The following is a 14622-nucleotide window of genomic DNA, read 5'->3' as shown; positions in this document are numbered from 1 at the left end:
TCAAATGGAGCACAGAATAGGTCATCAGGAAGTGAGAGGGAGGTCTGGGGGAGAGTTGGCAACATTTACTGAGATTAAAGACCCCAGGGGAAGCAGTTTGGGGCAAGAAAGGGATGAGTTGGGTTCGAGCAGAGGAGCCTTGGGCCATCCGCCCAGGGGCAGGATGTGAGGGGAACTGCTGAGAGCCCTGCTGCAGCTAGAGGGAGACCCGCGATTGGGAGACGTCCTGCACAGTAAATGGGAGAAGCTCCTAGAAGAAAGGACCCTCTGATTTTCTCAACCTTACCCTACTCTCCCCACTGCCTCTGCCATCAGGAAGATTCCAGAATTTCAGGCTCCAAGAAGCCTACAAGACAGGAGGTTCTCCTGTATCCACTCCTTTTTCTTTGTTTCTTTCTTTTTTATTTTTGAGTCGGAGTTTCGCTCTGTTGCCCAGGCTGGAGTGCCGTGGCGCAATCTTGGCCCACTGCAAACTCTGCCTTCCACGTTCAAGAGATTCTCCTGCCTCAGCCTCCCCAGTAACTTGGATTATTTAGTGGAGATGGGGTTTCACCATGTTGGTGAGGCTGGTCTCGAACTCCTGACCTCAGTTCCTCTGGCCTCGGCCTCCCAAACTGCTGATTACAAGCGTGAGCCACTGCGCCACGCCCACTCCATTGGTTTTTACACTCAGCATTAGGAAGAGACTGCTGTCGCCCTGTTTCTGAGATAACAAGGACAAAACGAGAGAGTGATGAGCTAGAGACCGATTATAAAACGGCCCAGAGACGAAAACTAATGCCTGAGTTCAGTAAGGCCGAGAGGTCAGCTCCCTCCCACGAGGCGCTTTCTTGTTCTTGCAGACCGGGGCGGAGCTCTCTGCTGCACCGCCTCGCTGGGCCAGGGACTAAACAAACGTGGCTAGTTTTCAAGGCCGGCCCCTGTAGTCACCGCGGCCATTTTGGATGAGGGTACAGAGAGAAGGCGGCCTGGAGATACCGGGGGCGTTGTCTTGGGCACGACTGCGTAGGGGCAAAGGTCGGGTACTTGCACCGCCGCCATTTTTTATGAGGGCATATTCCATTTCTGATTATACACCGGCTGCCATCGGCACCGTTAGTTTCCATGCTCTCTAGTGCGCCCTCGGGGGCCCTAGTGACCTTCCTCCTTCCCTTGGGCCTGGCCGGGTAGGCTTTCTCGGACGCAGGAGGTTCCGCAGGCCCAGGCCAGGCCAAGGGGAGGCAGCCGATCCGTAGTCGGGGTTGACAGTCACCATGGCGCTGCCTCTGGCCCCGCTCCCTCCCCCGGACCCAAATGGGGCCGGTCCCGAGTGGAGGGAGCCCGGGATTGTGAGCTTCGCGGACGTGGCCGTGTACTTCTGCCGAGAGGAGTGGGGCTGCTTGCGACCCGCGCAGAGGGCCCTGTACCGGGACGTGATGCGGGAGACCTACGGCCACCTGAGCGCGCTGGGTGAGACCCCCACCTGCTCACCTGGGCCCTGCGCCCCCACAGGCCCTGCCACGCCTCTGGGAGCTGCGCGTGGAGTTGGGGGCCCTGGGGCCGGGCAGGCGGCCTCCCCGCAGTGTGGGGTTTGCATTCTTCTCCCCTAGGAATCGGAGGCAACAAGCCAGCTCTCATCTCCTGGGTGGAGGAGGAGGCCGAACTGTGGGGCCCGGCTGCCCGGGATCCAGAGGTGATGAAGTGTCCGACAGAAACGGACCCAGGTGGAGTATCGGGTGCTAGGTCCCATGGGGACTTCTCTGTTCATGTCCCATCCCGGTATCCTCTGCCACCTCCAGCTACCTGCTTAGCAGTTTCCTCTCTGAACTGCGTTCTCAACTGCTACCACGAGGCTGAGCCCCTGCCTGGCTCCCGGATGCAGCCTAGAAAGGAGCAGTGATGGGGTTCTGGCCCTGCCATAACCCGCCCCTGAGTCCTCACCTCTGCGTGGTGACTACACTCTTGGGGCTTTTTTTGGTGTTTTTGTTTTAGAGACAGGGTCTTGCTCTGTTGCCTAGGCCGAGTGTAATGGCAGCATCATAGCTCACTGTAGCCTGGAACTCCCAGGCTCAAGCAGTCCTCCCGCCCGGGCCTCCAGAGCAGCTAAGACTGTACAGGTGCTTGCCACGAAGCCTGGGTAACTTTTTTTTTTTTTTTTTTAAAGACAAAGTTTTGGTCCGTTGCCCAGGCTGGAGTGCAGTGGCGCCATCTGAGCTCACTGCAACCTCCCTCTCCCAGTTTCAAGTAATTCTTCTGCCTCAGCCTCCTAAGTAGCTGGGATTACAGGCGCCCACCACCATGCCTCCGTAATTTTTTATTTTTATTTTATTTATTTATTTATTTATTTATTTATTTATTTATTTATTTTGAGACGGAGTCTTGCTCTGTCGCCCAGACTGGAGTGCTGTGGCGCGATGTCGGCTCACTGCAAGCTCCGCCTCCTGGGTTCAGGCCATTCTCCAGCCTCAGCCTCCCCAGGAGCTGGGACTATAGGCACCCGACACCACGGCCGGCTAATTTTGTTTTTGTATTTTTAGTAGAGACGGGGTTTCACCATGTTAGCCAGGCTGGTTTCGATCTCCTGACCTTGTGATCCATCCGTCTCGGCCTCCTAAAGTGCTGGGATTACAGGCATGAGCCATGGCGCCCAACCAATTTTTTGTATTTTTAGTAGAGACAGGGTTTCACTATGTCACCTAGGCTGGTCTAGAACTACTGGGGTCAAGCGGTCCACCTGCCTTGAACTCCCAAAGTGACCCACTGCGCCTGGCCTAATTTTTTTAAATTGTTACCTAATATATTTTAGAGAGGGGGTCTTGGGTCTTGGTGTGTTGCCCAGGCTGGTCCTGAAATCCTAGACCGATGCTCCTTCTCTGCCTCCGAAAGCGCTGGGATTACCGCCTTGAGCCCCCACGCCCAGTCTCTTAAGCTCTGTTGACTCTACCTCCACCTCAGGACCCACCCCTGCCATTCACCTGCAGGCTGGTTCCTCTCTCCCCTCCCGCCCCCCTTTTTTTCCTTCATTTCTTGCCCTCAGCCTTTGCGGAGTGTCCAGCCCCACTGAAATTGGCCATGCCCGCCTGCTTCTGCCTTTCTTGGTGCTGTTCCTGATGCCTGGAACATCCTCAGGTGTCGGCTCCTCCTTCTGGATCAGGCCCAGATGTTCATGTCATCTCTGCCCTTCCCCCGCAGTGACATTTCCCCAGCCCCGAGGCGGAGTGGACTGTTCCTTCCCTCCCTCATGGCTCTGTCTGGCTCAGCAGCCGAGGAACAGGTGTCACTCCTCCATCTCCCAGGGGCAGCCGGGGGTCCAGCAGGCCTGTCCCTGCCCATGCGGGCTGTGGGATTCAAGGACCAGGATGAGCCGAGCCTGAACTGTCCCGTCTTTATCTCCCAGCAGATTCCAGAAACAAGGAAGAGGAAAGACAAAGGGAAGGGACGGGAGCCCTGGAGAAGCCTGTTCCTGTGGCCACCAGGTCTCCTGGGCTGAAGGCTCCCCAAGCCCCCTCGGCCGGGGCCCCTTATGGTTGGGAGCAGCCGTCCAAGGCACCGCACCGAGGACGCCCCTCGCTCTGTGCCCACCCCCCTGTCCCCCGAGCTGACCAGCGTCACGGCTGCTACGTGTGCGGGAAGAGCTTCGCCTGGCGCTCCACACTGGTGGAGCACGTCTACAGCCACACTGGCGAGAAGCCCTTCCACTGCACTGACTGTGGCAAGGGTTTCGGCCACGCTTCCTCCCTGAGCAAACACCGGGCCATCCATCGCGGGGAGCGGCCCCACCGCTGTCCCGAGTGTGGCCGGGCCTTCACGCAGCGCTCGGCACTGACTTCGCACCTGCGCGTCCACACTGGTGAGAAGCCCTATGGCTGCGCCGACTGTGGTCGCTGCTTCAGCCAGAGCTCTGCCCTCTACCAGCACCGGCGTGTGCACAGCGGCGAGACCCCCTTCCCCTGCCCGGACTGCGGCCGCGCCTTTGCCTACCCCTCGGACCTACGGCGCCACGTGCGCACCCACACCGGCGAGAAGCCCTACCCGTGCCCGGACTGCGGGCGCTGCTTCCGCCAGAGCTCAGAGATGGCAGCCCACAGGCGCACCCACAGCGGCGAGAAGCCCTACCCCTGCCCGCAGTGTGGCCGCCGCTTCGGCCAGAAATCAGCCGTGGCCAAGCACCAGTGGGTTCATAGGCCCGGGGCCAGAGGCCACAGGGGCCGGGTCACCGGGGGTCTGTCTGTGACCCTGACCCCTGGCCGTGGAGATCTGGAACCGCCCGTGGGCTTCCAGCTATACCCGGAGATATTCCAGGAGTGTGGGTGACGGCCTTAAAAGTGTCTATCTAGACATTACAGAGGCCCGAGATGGGCTCAGGGGCCCGAACCTCTGCGGCTGCCTGCAGGGAGGTCCCAGAATCTACGACAAGACCTGGCCCTGGGGTGCGGACAGTCTGATCTTGGACCCTCAGCAGCCTCCTCTGCCAGCACCTTGCTCTCAACTGCCCAGGGGTCTCCAAGGCCCCCTTTACTGAGGCAGGGCTGAGGTGAGAACCCCCAGACCTACATAAGGGGAACCAAAAGGTGTTTCTCAGCCCAGAGGTGCTAAAAGCACTGAGGTAGAGGAGAATCTTGTTTTACCCATTGTTTTTAAAAATTTTTTTTTAAATTATTTTTTATTCTTGTGACCCAGAACACAATACTCATTGTCTATTTATTTATTTATTTATTTATTTATTTATTTATTTATTTATTTTTGAGACAGTTTCCTGGCCTGTCACCCAGGCTGGAGTGCAGTGGTGTGAACAGGGCTAACTGTAGCCTCAACCTGCTGTGCTCAAGGAATCCTCTCCCCTTAGCTTTCCAAATATCAGAGACTACAGGCGGGCAACACTACGCCCAGCTAAGTTTTAAATTTTAGGTAGAGATGAGGTTCTCACTGTTGTCCAGGCTGGTCTCAAACTCCTTGGCTGAAGCGATCCTGCCATCTCCGGCTCCCGAACTGCTGGGATTACAGGCGTGAGCCACCACCATGCCTGGCTTCCATTGTCTTTTTGTGTGTGTGTGTGTGATGGGGTTTCGTTCTTGTTGCCCAGGCTGGAGTGCAGTAGCGCGATCTCAGCTCACTGAAACCTCCACCTCCAGAGTTCAAGCAATTCTCCTGCCTCAGCCTCCCAAGTAGCTGGGACTACAGGCACTCACCACCTCCACTGTCTTTTTACTGCCCAAGTTAAAATCCTGTGACTCTACTGGATCTAGCCTACAGTTGTCATATTTATTGATCTGAGCCCAGGCAGTGTTTTTAAGTGATATGAGTTAGTGGTGAAGATTGAAAAGGATATTTTGCACCCAAATACAGGTTTTCTGGCGTCTTTTGAAAAATCCAAAGATTTGGCAACTCCACCTAGGCTCCCACAAAACCACAGTTGTTGGGAGCTGAGCCAGAACTCACCATTCACTGTGGCCCGGCCACCCATCCCCACCACTCCCATGGGCTCCTGACCAAGCACCACGTGCCATTCATCATGGCTTGCTTTTAGTGTTTTTGGTGTTTATCTTAAAGTACAACGAAGAAGAAAGGAAAGTATTTCTTAGACCCATGTCTCTGTCCAAACAGTCCTTTCCATCTGGCATTTCCCGCTCATTTATATGACTTGCTGAGCTCCTAAGGTCATTTGAGTTTGCAAACAGTGGTCTGTAGCACTCAGGTTTTCTGGAGTTGGAGAGAAAGGATGGCCGGAGAGAAATCAAAGTCGGCTTTATTTTAGATCTTTGCTTGTATTGCATTTTATGGTTTACAAAGTACTGTCTCCTCCATTGACTCATTGCACCTTCATAAGTGCTGAGAGAAGCCCCTTGGTTGAAGAGGACAGCCTGGTCAGGAAGAGGCAGTCAGGACTGCCTTTCATCCCAAACCAAGGGGTGTGACCGCCATCAGCCAAAAGGCAGTTCCTGTTTTTGAATGGGAAGGTTTTGAGAGCTCCCTCCAGTCTTCCTTGGGCCTCCCTGAGAAGGCCACATGCCTCAGGCCTTCTTAGCCCTCCTAGACCCTGCCAGGAGGGCCTCATCACAGTTTTGAACTGGAAGAGATCTTCACTTTCCCAGGCTTTTGCAGTTGGGGACACTGAGGCCAAGGAGGGCTAAGCAGCCTGTCCAGGATCACACAGAGACCCCAGGGTTCTTAGTTGACTGCTGACTTTTCCCATCACTGTTGAGACCTTCACTGGTGTCTCAGCCAGGGTTCTGCAGGCATCTGCCCCTCCCTGTGATAACACCCAGCCCTGACCTGAACGAGGTCAGACTAGCCCAGCATCAGTGAAGCCCACGTACCAGATGAGTTCTGACAAAGCGGTCATGTGACAGACCAGGTCAACTCAGAATCCAGGTAACGAGGAGAGTCCCAAGGCACACAGACCTTGCATTTTTCCTCTACCATCGTGGGCAGGGGTGGGTAGACCAGGAACACCTGGTGTTAGGTTTGTAACCAGGGGCGACTGCCCATTTGTATCCTCAAGCTCTGCAGAGAATCCATCTACCACTAATTCCTTTGTGGGCAGAGTCTAGCCACGGGCAGCCGCTGCCCTGCTCCTGGTCAGGACATCTCTCCGAGGAGAGCAAGGGCCTGTGATCTCTGCTGGCCTGTGCCCCCTTGCCTGTCACCCAGCTCAGCCCCGTGTCTGGCCTACCCAGGGAGGAAGAAACCAGATTTATCAACCTGGAAGGAGGTAGAAGTTTTGGAGAAAAGACACTGTTCAGGTGTCAAGTGAAATAATGAACTGACTTTATTCCAACCTCATCTCCAACCCGACCCCACCAAAATCTCTCTCTCCTTCAGCTTTTCTGGGGCGGGTTGACTCATGTGCCACCTTATCACAGGGGCATATTGGGGTCAGGCACCTTGGCAGTAGGAGATACCTTTGTACCAGGTTTTTTTTGTTGTTGTTTTTTTTGAGATGGAGTGTCTCTCTGATGCCCAGGCTGGAGTGCAGTGGCACGATCTCGGCTCACTGCAACTTCTGCCTCCTGGGTTCAAGTGATTCTCCTTTCTTGGCCTCCCGAGTAGCTGGGATTACAGGCGTGCGCCACCGCACCTGACTAATTTTTGTATTTTTAGTAGAGACAGGGTTTCACCATGTTGACCAGGCTGGTCTTGAACTCCTGACCCCAAGTGATCTGCCTGCCTTGACCTCCCAAAGTGCTGGGATTACAGGCATGGGCCACCGCGCCCTGCTATTTTTTGTATTTTTGGTAGAGATGGGGTTTCACTATGTTGGTCAGGCTGGTCTCCATTTCCTGACCTCACGTGATCCACCTGCCTCAGCCTTCCAAAGTACTGGCATTACAGGTGTGAGCCACTGCGCCCGGCTTTAGTACCAGGTTTTAATTCCCCTGCGTGCAACCCAGTTCCCTCCCCTAACCCTCAGCACAGCCTCGGGGAGGCCCAGCTTGCAACATCAGTTCTCAGCCCAGACTGACAGCCAGATCTGGGCCCTCAGCTTGCCAATTAAAGGTGCCATGATTATTAGCTAGAGGTCTCTGAGTGCTTTGAAGTTTGTAAAGCTTATTTAGGGCCTAGAAACCAGACCTGACTCCTCTGCTTCCTGCCTTCATGACCCAACTTTCCAGCATCTCATCAATTTTTTTTTTTTTTTTTTTTTGAGACGGAGTCTCGCTCTGTCGCCCAGGCTGGAGTGCAGTGGCCAGATCTCAGCTCACTGCAAGCTCCGCCTCCCGGGTTTACGCCATTCTCCTGCCTCAGCCTCCCGAGTAGCTGGGACTACAGGTGCCCGCCACCTCGCCCGGCTAGTTTTTTGTATTTTTAGTAGAGACGGGGTTTCACCGTGTTAGCCAGGATGGTCTCGATCTCCTGACCTCGTGATCCGCCCGTCTCGGCCTCCCAAAGTGCTGGGATTACAGGCTTGAGCCACCGCGCCCGGCCTCATCAATTTTTTTTAGTGTCCTGAAACCCTTCAGCCTCAGCCCCACCCCATTCTCAGCTCCTCATTTCTTTTTTTTCTTTTCTTTTTCTTTCTTTCTTTCTTTTTTTTTTTTTTTGAGACAGAGTTTCACTCTTGTTGCCCAGGCTGGAGTACAATGGCATGATCTCGGCTTACTGCATCCTCTGCCTCCCGGGTTCAAGCAATTCTCCTGCCTCAGCTTCCCAAGTAACTGGGATGTGCCACCACGCCTGGCTAATTTTGTATTTTTTGTTGGGAGCAAACCTCCCAAAATCTGGCCATAAACTGTCCCCAAGACTGGACATAAACAAAATCTCTGCAGCACTGTAACATGTTCATAACGGCCGGCCCTAACGCCTGTGCTGGAAGGTTGTGGGTTTATGGGAATGAGGGAAAGGAACACCCGGCCCACCCAGGTCAGAAAACCACTTAAAGTCATTCTTAAGCCACAAACAATCACATGAGCGATCTGTGCCTTAAGGCCGTGTTCCTGCTGCAGTTAACTAGCCTAACCTATTCCTTTAATTTGGCCCATCCCTTCATTTCCCATAAGGGATACTTTCAGTTAATTTAATATTTATAGAAACAATGCCAATGACTGGTTTGCTGTTAATAAATACGTGGGTAAATCTCTGTTTGGGGCTCTCAGCTCTGAAGGTTGTGAGACCCCTGATTTCCCACTTCACACTTCTATATTTCTGTGTGTGTGTCTTTAATTCCTCTAGTGCTGCTGGGTTAGGGTCTCCCCAACCGAGCTGGTCTCGGCAAGTGGCGTCCATCGTGGGGGCTCGAATCCAGGTCGAAGGGTCGCCGGAGCAATGGTTGGAACAGAAAACCAGCTGGAGGACACCCGAGTACTGTTAAAGCAATCCCCCTGGTGAGTAAGGAGGGGATCTCAGAAGCATCAGGGTAGCAATGGGATAGGTATGGGGTCTGGTTCATTTCACCTTGGAGCTTTTTCACACTGATAATGAGGAGGAATGAGTATAGCGAAGTAACACAAGAGGTTACAGAGCATGTTTATTTACCAGCTAAAGCTAAAGTGGCGAAGGAAGGAGAGGTTCATCCCTACCCTTCTGCACCCCTTCCTTATTATTTTGAAGAAAATGACCCTCCAGATCTGTATTTTCTGGAGTACACTGGGCGAAAAGTAGTCCCCAGTGACTGTTCAAGCAGTGCCTCAAGAGACCGCTCTTAGTTCTATTCAGGCAGGAATCCAGCAAGCTAGACTAGAGGGCGATTTGGAGGCTTGGCAGTTCCCTGTTAGAATATACCCCCCAGGTCAACAGGGAAATATTATAGCTACATTTGAGCCTTTTCCTTTTAAATTCAGGAAAGCACCTTTAGTTGATTATATCAAGGCCTGTGATGGTATTGGAGGTAGTCTGCATAAAGCCACTTTGTTGTCACAAGTAATGGCAGGACTGAGAGTGGATAAAGGAATGAAAGAGATGAACTGGAAAAAAACTAAAAGGCAGAAATGAAGTCCACAGGCTCACAGCCCGGGCGGCGCCCTGACAGCCTGGGCGGCGCCCTCAGCCTAGTTAAAGATCGACCTCGGACCTAACCGATTAGGTTAATTAGGTTATCTATAGACTCCGGACATTGTAAGGACAAACGTTGTGAAAGTCTCTGTCCTGCTCTAATTACCGGTGTCTGCCACATATCTTAGTCCTGGGCCCAGTAGAACACAATCCTCTATTTTGTCCCAACTTCCTGAGCCCAGCACACCCCCCCTCACACACACCACCTAGAGAGCCCCTGATAAGATCACAACCGTTTGTAGTTTTACTAAAAGCGTGGGAACAAATGGAAAACTGTTAATTGTATTAACCAATTACCAGTTGTAATGCTGCAACCAAAAGAATTCCTTTGTACCTCTGTAACCTTGCATATCCTGTATGCATCGGGCTATAAAGAGGGGCCACATGCATCATTCGGGGCCCTCTTGTATGTTGTAAAACAGAGGGACCAAGTTCGAACTTGCATTAAAGATCCTTGCCTCTTGGCTTTGACTCCGGATTCTGGTGGACTTCTTCGGGGAATAAAGGGTCTGGGCATAACAGGAAATACTCCATTTCCAGGAGCTTGTTTTAACTGTGGGAAGCATGGTCATACTAAAAAAGAATGTAGAAAAAATCAGCAAATCAGGCTGCCAGATAGGGGAGAAAAGAAAACTGTTGAGCCTGAAATATGTCCAAAATGTAAAAAAGGAAAACATTGGGTTAGTCAGTGTCACTCTAAGTTTAATAAAGAAGGGAACCTGATATCGGGAAATGCTGTGAGGGGCCCGTCCCGGGCCCCATTCTAAACCGGGGCATTTCCAGCTCAGGCTATTCCCTTACCCCTGTACAATGTCTGTCCCCCACCGCAGCCAGTAGTGCTGCAGTAGATTTATGCTGCACAAAAGCTGTGAACTTTCTTCCTGGGGAACCCCTGCAAAAGGTCCCAACAGAAGTCTGTGGACCCTTGCCAGCAGAGAAAATAGGATTACTTTTAGGAAGGTCTAGTGTAAATTTAAAAAGGGTACAAATACATACAGGAGTCATTGGTTCAGATTACAGTGGGGAAATTCAAATTGTTACATCTACTTCTGTTGCCTGGAAAGCATAGCCAGGAGAGTGCACAGCACAGCTCCTGATTGTGCCGTATGTGGGAATCGGGAAAAGTGAAATTAAATGAACAGGAGGATTTGGAAGCACAAATAAACAAGGCAAAGCAGCTTATTGGGTATATCAAATTACTGATAAACGTCCTACCTGTGAAATAACTATTCAAGGAAAGAAATTTAAAGGTTTGGTAGATACAGGAATAGACATTTCAGTCATTTCTCTACAGCACTGGCCGTCCATATGGCCAATTCAACCTGCTCAATTTAACATAGTTGGAGTTGGTAAAGCCACTGAAGTATATCGAAATAGTTATATTTTGCATTGTGAAGGGCCCGATAGACAACCTGGGACTATTCAACCAATTATAACTTCTGTACCTATAAATTTATGGGGAAGACATTTATTATAACAATCGGGAGCACAAGTTCTAATTCCAGGGCAATTATATAGCCCTCAAAGTCAACATACAATGCATGAAATGGAGTATGTCCCTGGTATGGGACTAGAAAAAAATTTGCAAGGTTTGAAAGAACAAATTCAAGCGGAAAAACAAAGTTCCCGCCAAAGATTAGGAAATAGTTTTTGATGGCGGCCATTGTTAAGCCTCCAGAACCTATACCTTTAAAATGGTTAACAGATAAACCAATTTGGATAGAACAATGGCCACTAAGTAAAGAAAAACTGGAGGCTTTAGATAAATTAGTTGCTGAACAATTAGAAAATGGGCACATAGCTCCAACATTTTCTCCTTGGAATTCTCCAGTTTTTGTAATTAAGAAAAAAACAGGTAAATGGAGAACGTTAACTGACTTAAGAGCCATCAATTCAGTTACACAACCTATGGGAGCATTACAGCCAGGATTGCCTTCTCCTGCTGTAATTCCAAAAAATTGGCCTTTAATAGTCATAGATTTAAAAGATTGTTTCTTTGCTCTCCTTTTAGCTGAGCAAGACTGTGAACGGTTTGCATTTACAATTCCTGCAGTAAACAACCTGCAGCCTGCTAAGTGTTTTCATTGTTTTACAGATGGGTCTAGTAATGGTAAAGCTTCTTATTTTGGCTCAAAAAGTTTTTCCAGATGTCCCATACTTCAGCTCAAAAAGCGGAGCTTGTAACTGTAATTGAGGTATTGACTGCTTTTGATATACCTATTAATGTGATTTCTGATTCTTCATACATGATTCACTCCACACAGTTAATTGAAAATGCTCAGTTATGATTTCATACAGATGAACAGCTGATGACCTTATTTACCCAATTGCAAACAGCAGTTAGGAGTAGAATGCACACTTTTTACATCACTCACATTAGAGCTCATACACCTCTTCCAGGACCTTTGACTAAAGGGAATCAATAAGCTGATCACCTAGTTGTTAATGCAATATCTAATGCTAAACACTTTCACAATTTAACCCATGTTAATGCCTCTGGTCTCAAACGCAGATACAGCATTACCTGGAAAGAAGCTGAAGCTATTATCCAGCGATGCCCAACTTGCCAAATGGTACATTCCTCATCTTTTACAGAAGGAGTTCATCCTCCAGGACTGGAACCTAACTCTATTTGGCAAATGGATGTCACACATGTTCCCTCGTTTGGGAGACTAGCTTAGGTACATGTATGTGTGGGCACCTTTTCTCACTTTGTGTGGGCTACAAGCCAAACAGGAGAGTCTTCTGCCTGTGTTAAATGTCATCTTTTGCAGTGTTTTGCGGTGATGGGCATTCCAGCTTCTATTAAAACAGATAATGCCCCAGGCTATACTAGCCAAGCTCTAGCTACATTTTTCTCTATGTGGAATATTTAATGGTAGCTATGATAGTGGTTATCACCACTGCCATGAGTATTCCTTCAATAAGGGCTGGTAATAATGCCTGGATGCAATCACTCTATGACACAGTTACACACGCTTTCTGATCTCAGTATTTACCATAATAAATCTGCTCCTATAATTGAGGAATACCGCCCTCAAAAACCTATTTGTAAACAAGATTGGACCCAGTTAGAAAAGATGAATGTACTTGTTTAGGAAGATTGCTTTGCAGAATAGGCAGAGGTGCTGCACAATGATTCCTATGGAATCATTATTAATTGGTCCCCTAAGGGGATGATTAGCTTGAATTGCACTTTCAATCTGTGTGCCACGGTCACACTATGTTCAGATGATCTGAACAAAACTGTCAGATGGTAGAAATGATAAGAAGTAAGGCGAAAGTTCCTATTATCTGGAACTGTGGCGGTATAGTGGCACCTCAACCTCAAATGATATGGCCTGCTCTACGAGCTAAACATAAGGATTTGTGGAAGCTATTAAATGCTCTTAATAAGATCAAAATTTGGAAAAGAATAAAAAAGCATCTAGAAGGATACTCTACAAACTTGTTTTTGGATATAGCAAAATTAAAAGAACAAATATTTAAAGCATCTCAGGCACACCTGACATTAATGCCAGGAACTGGAATGCTTAAAGGAGCTGCAGACAGATTAGCAGCTAGTAACCCATTAAAATGGATAAAAACACTTGAAAGCTCTGTGATTTCAATGATGACTGTGCTTTTAATCTATGTTGTTTGTCTTTGTATAGTCTGCAGATGTGGATCCCGACTCCTGCTAAAAGTAGCTCACCGTGACAAAGCTGCCCTTGCTTTTATCATTTGCAAATCAGAGAAGGGGGACATGTTGAGAACAAGCCCCCCAAAATCTGGCCGTGAACTGGCCTGAAGACTGGCCATAAACAGAATCTCTGCAGCACTGTAACATGTTCATAATGGCCCTAACCCCTGTGCTGGAAGGTTGTGGGTACCGGAATGAGGGCAAGGAACACCTGGCCCGCCCAGGGCAGAAACCGCTTAAAGGCATTCTGAAACCACAAACAATAGCGTGAGCAATCTGTGCCTTAAGGCCATGTTCCTGCTGCAGTTAACTAGCCCAACCTATTCCTTTAATTCAGTCCTTCCCTTCGTTTCCCATAGGGATATTTTTAGTTAATTTAATATCTATAGAAACAATGCTAATGACTGGTTTGCTGTTAATAAATATGTGGATACATCTCTGTTTGGGGCTCTCAGCTCTGAAGGCTGTGAGACCCCTGATTTCCCACTTCTCACCTCTATATTTCTGTGTATGCATCTTTAATTCCTCTAGCGCTGCTGGGCTAGGGTCTCCCTGACTGAGCTGGTCTGGGCAATTTTTTAGTAGAGGTGGGATTTCTCCATGTTGGTCAGGCTGGTCTCAAACTCCCGACCTCAGGTGATCCGCCCTGAGCCTCAGCCTCCCAAAGTGCTGGGATTACAGGTGCGAGCCACCATGCCCAGCCAGCTCCTTGTTTCTTGGCACAGATATTTCCTCCAGAAGTAGGACCTCCTTTTCTCTCTGCTACCGCAGGTGTTTGAGGGTCAGCCCTAGAGGCAATTGAAGCCAGGAAGGGGCTTTCCTAGACTTCACTGTGCATTGAGGATATGCTTGTCTGCATCAACACAATAAGTCACATCCAAGTGGCCAGCCAGAGTGAGAAGTAAAGGCCATGGCCACATGCCCATCCCTCTTCTGTCCAGGCCATTTAAGGGTAGGAGACCGGGCACAGTCACTCACGCCTGTAATCCCAGAACTTTGGGAGGCCAAGGCAGGTGGATCACCTGAGGTCAGGAGTTCAAGACCAGCCTGGCCAACATGGTGAAATCCTGTCTCTACTAAAAATACAAAAGTTAGCTGGGCGTGGTGGCAGGTACCTGTAATCCCAGCTACTCAGGAGGCTGAGGCATGAGAATCGCTTGAACCAGGGAGGTAGAGGTTTCAGTGAGCCAAGATTGCACCACTGCACTCCAGCCTTGGTGACCAGAGTGAAACTCCATCTTGGACCAGGTGCAGTGGTTCACGCCTGTAATCCCAGCACTTTGGAAGGTCAAAGCAGGCAGATCATGAGGTCAGGAGATTGAGACCATCCTGGCTAACATGGTGAAACCCCGTCTCTATTAAAAATACAAAAAAATTAGCTGGGCAAGGTGGCAGGTACCTGTAGTCCCAGCTCCTTGGGAGGCTGAGGCAGGAGAATGGCATGAACCCAGAAGGCAGAGGTTGCAGTGAGC

General features: G+C 50.0%; 1 protein-coding gene across 4 annotated transcripts; it reads left to right on the top strand.

The window, feature by feature from the left end:
- Positions 1 to 1028: 1028 nt before the first annotated feature.
- On the top strand, positions 1029 to 12096 carry ZNF764 (zinc finger protein 764). Of its 4 annotated transcripts, XR_004055364.1 has the most exons (5): positions 1029 to 1449; positions 1590 to 1703; positions 3377 to 4513; positions 8650 to 8801; positions 11981 to 12096. XR_004055364.1 is itself a non-coding variant. In XM_010362212.2 (3 exons), the coding sequence occupies exons 1-3, from the start codon at positions 1254 to 1256 to the stop codon at positions 4291 to 4293; spliced, it is 1224 nt and encodes a 407-aa protein (XP_010360514.1). In that variant the 5' UTR covers positions 1029 to 1253; the 3' UTR covers positions 4294 to 5733. The 4 variants fall into 4 exon arrangements, 2 of the variants coding, with proteins under 2 accessions (XP_010360514.1, XP_010360511.1); XR_004055363.1 differs by lacking the exon at positions 11981 to 12096 and having other exon boundaries at positions 8650 to 9398; XM_010362212.2 differs by lacking the exons at positions 8650 to 8801; positions 11981 to 12096 and having other exon boundaries at positions 3380 to 5733.
- The last annotated feature ends 2526 nt before the right edge of the window (positions 12097 to 14622 follow it).

The sequence above is a fragment of the Rhinopithecus roxellana genome, chromosome 20 (genome assembly GCF_007565055.1).
Source record: "Rhinopithecus roxellana isolate Shanxi Qingling chromosome 20, ASM756505v1, whole genome shotgun sequence".
NCBI lineage: Eukaryota > Metazoa > Chordata > Mammalia > Primates > Cercopithecidae > Rhinopithecus > Rhinopithecus roxellana.
This window is presented reverse-complemented; position numbering and strand designations above follow the sequence as displayed.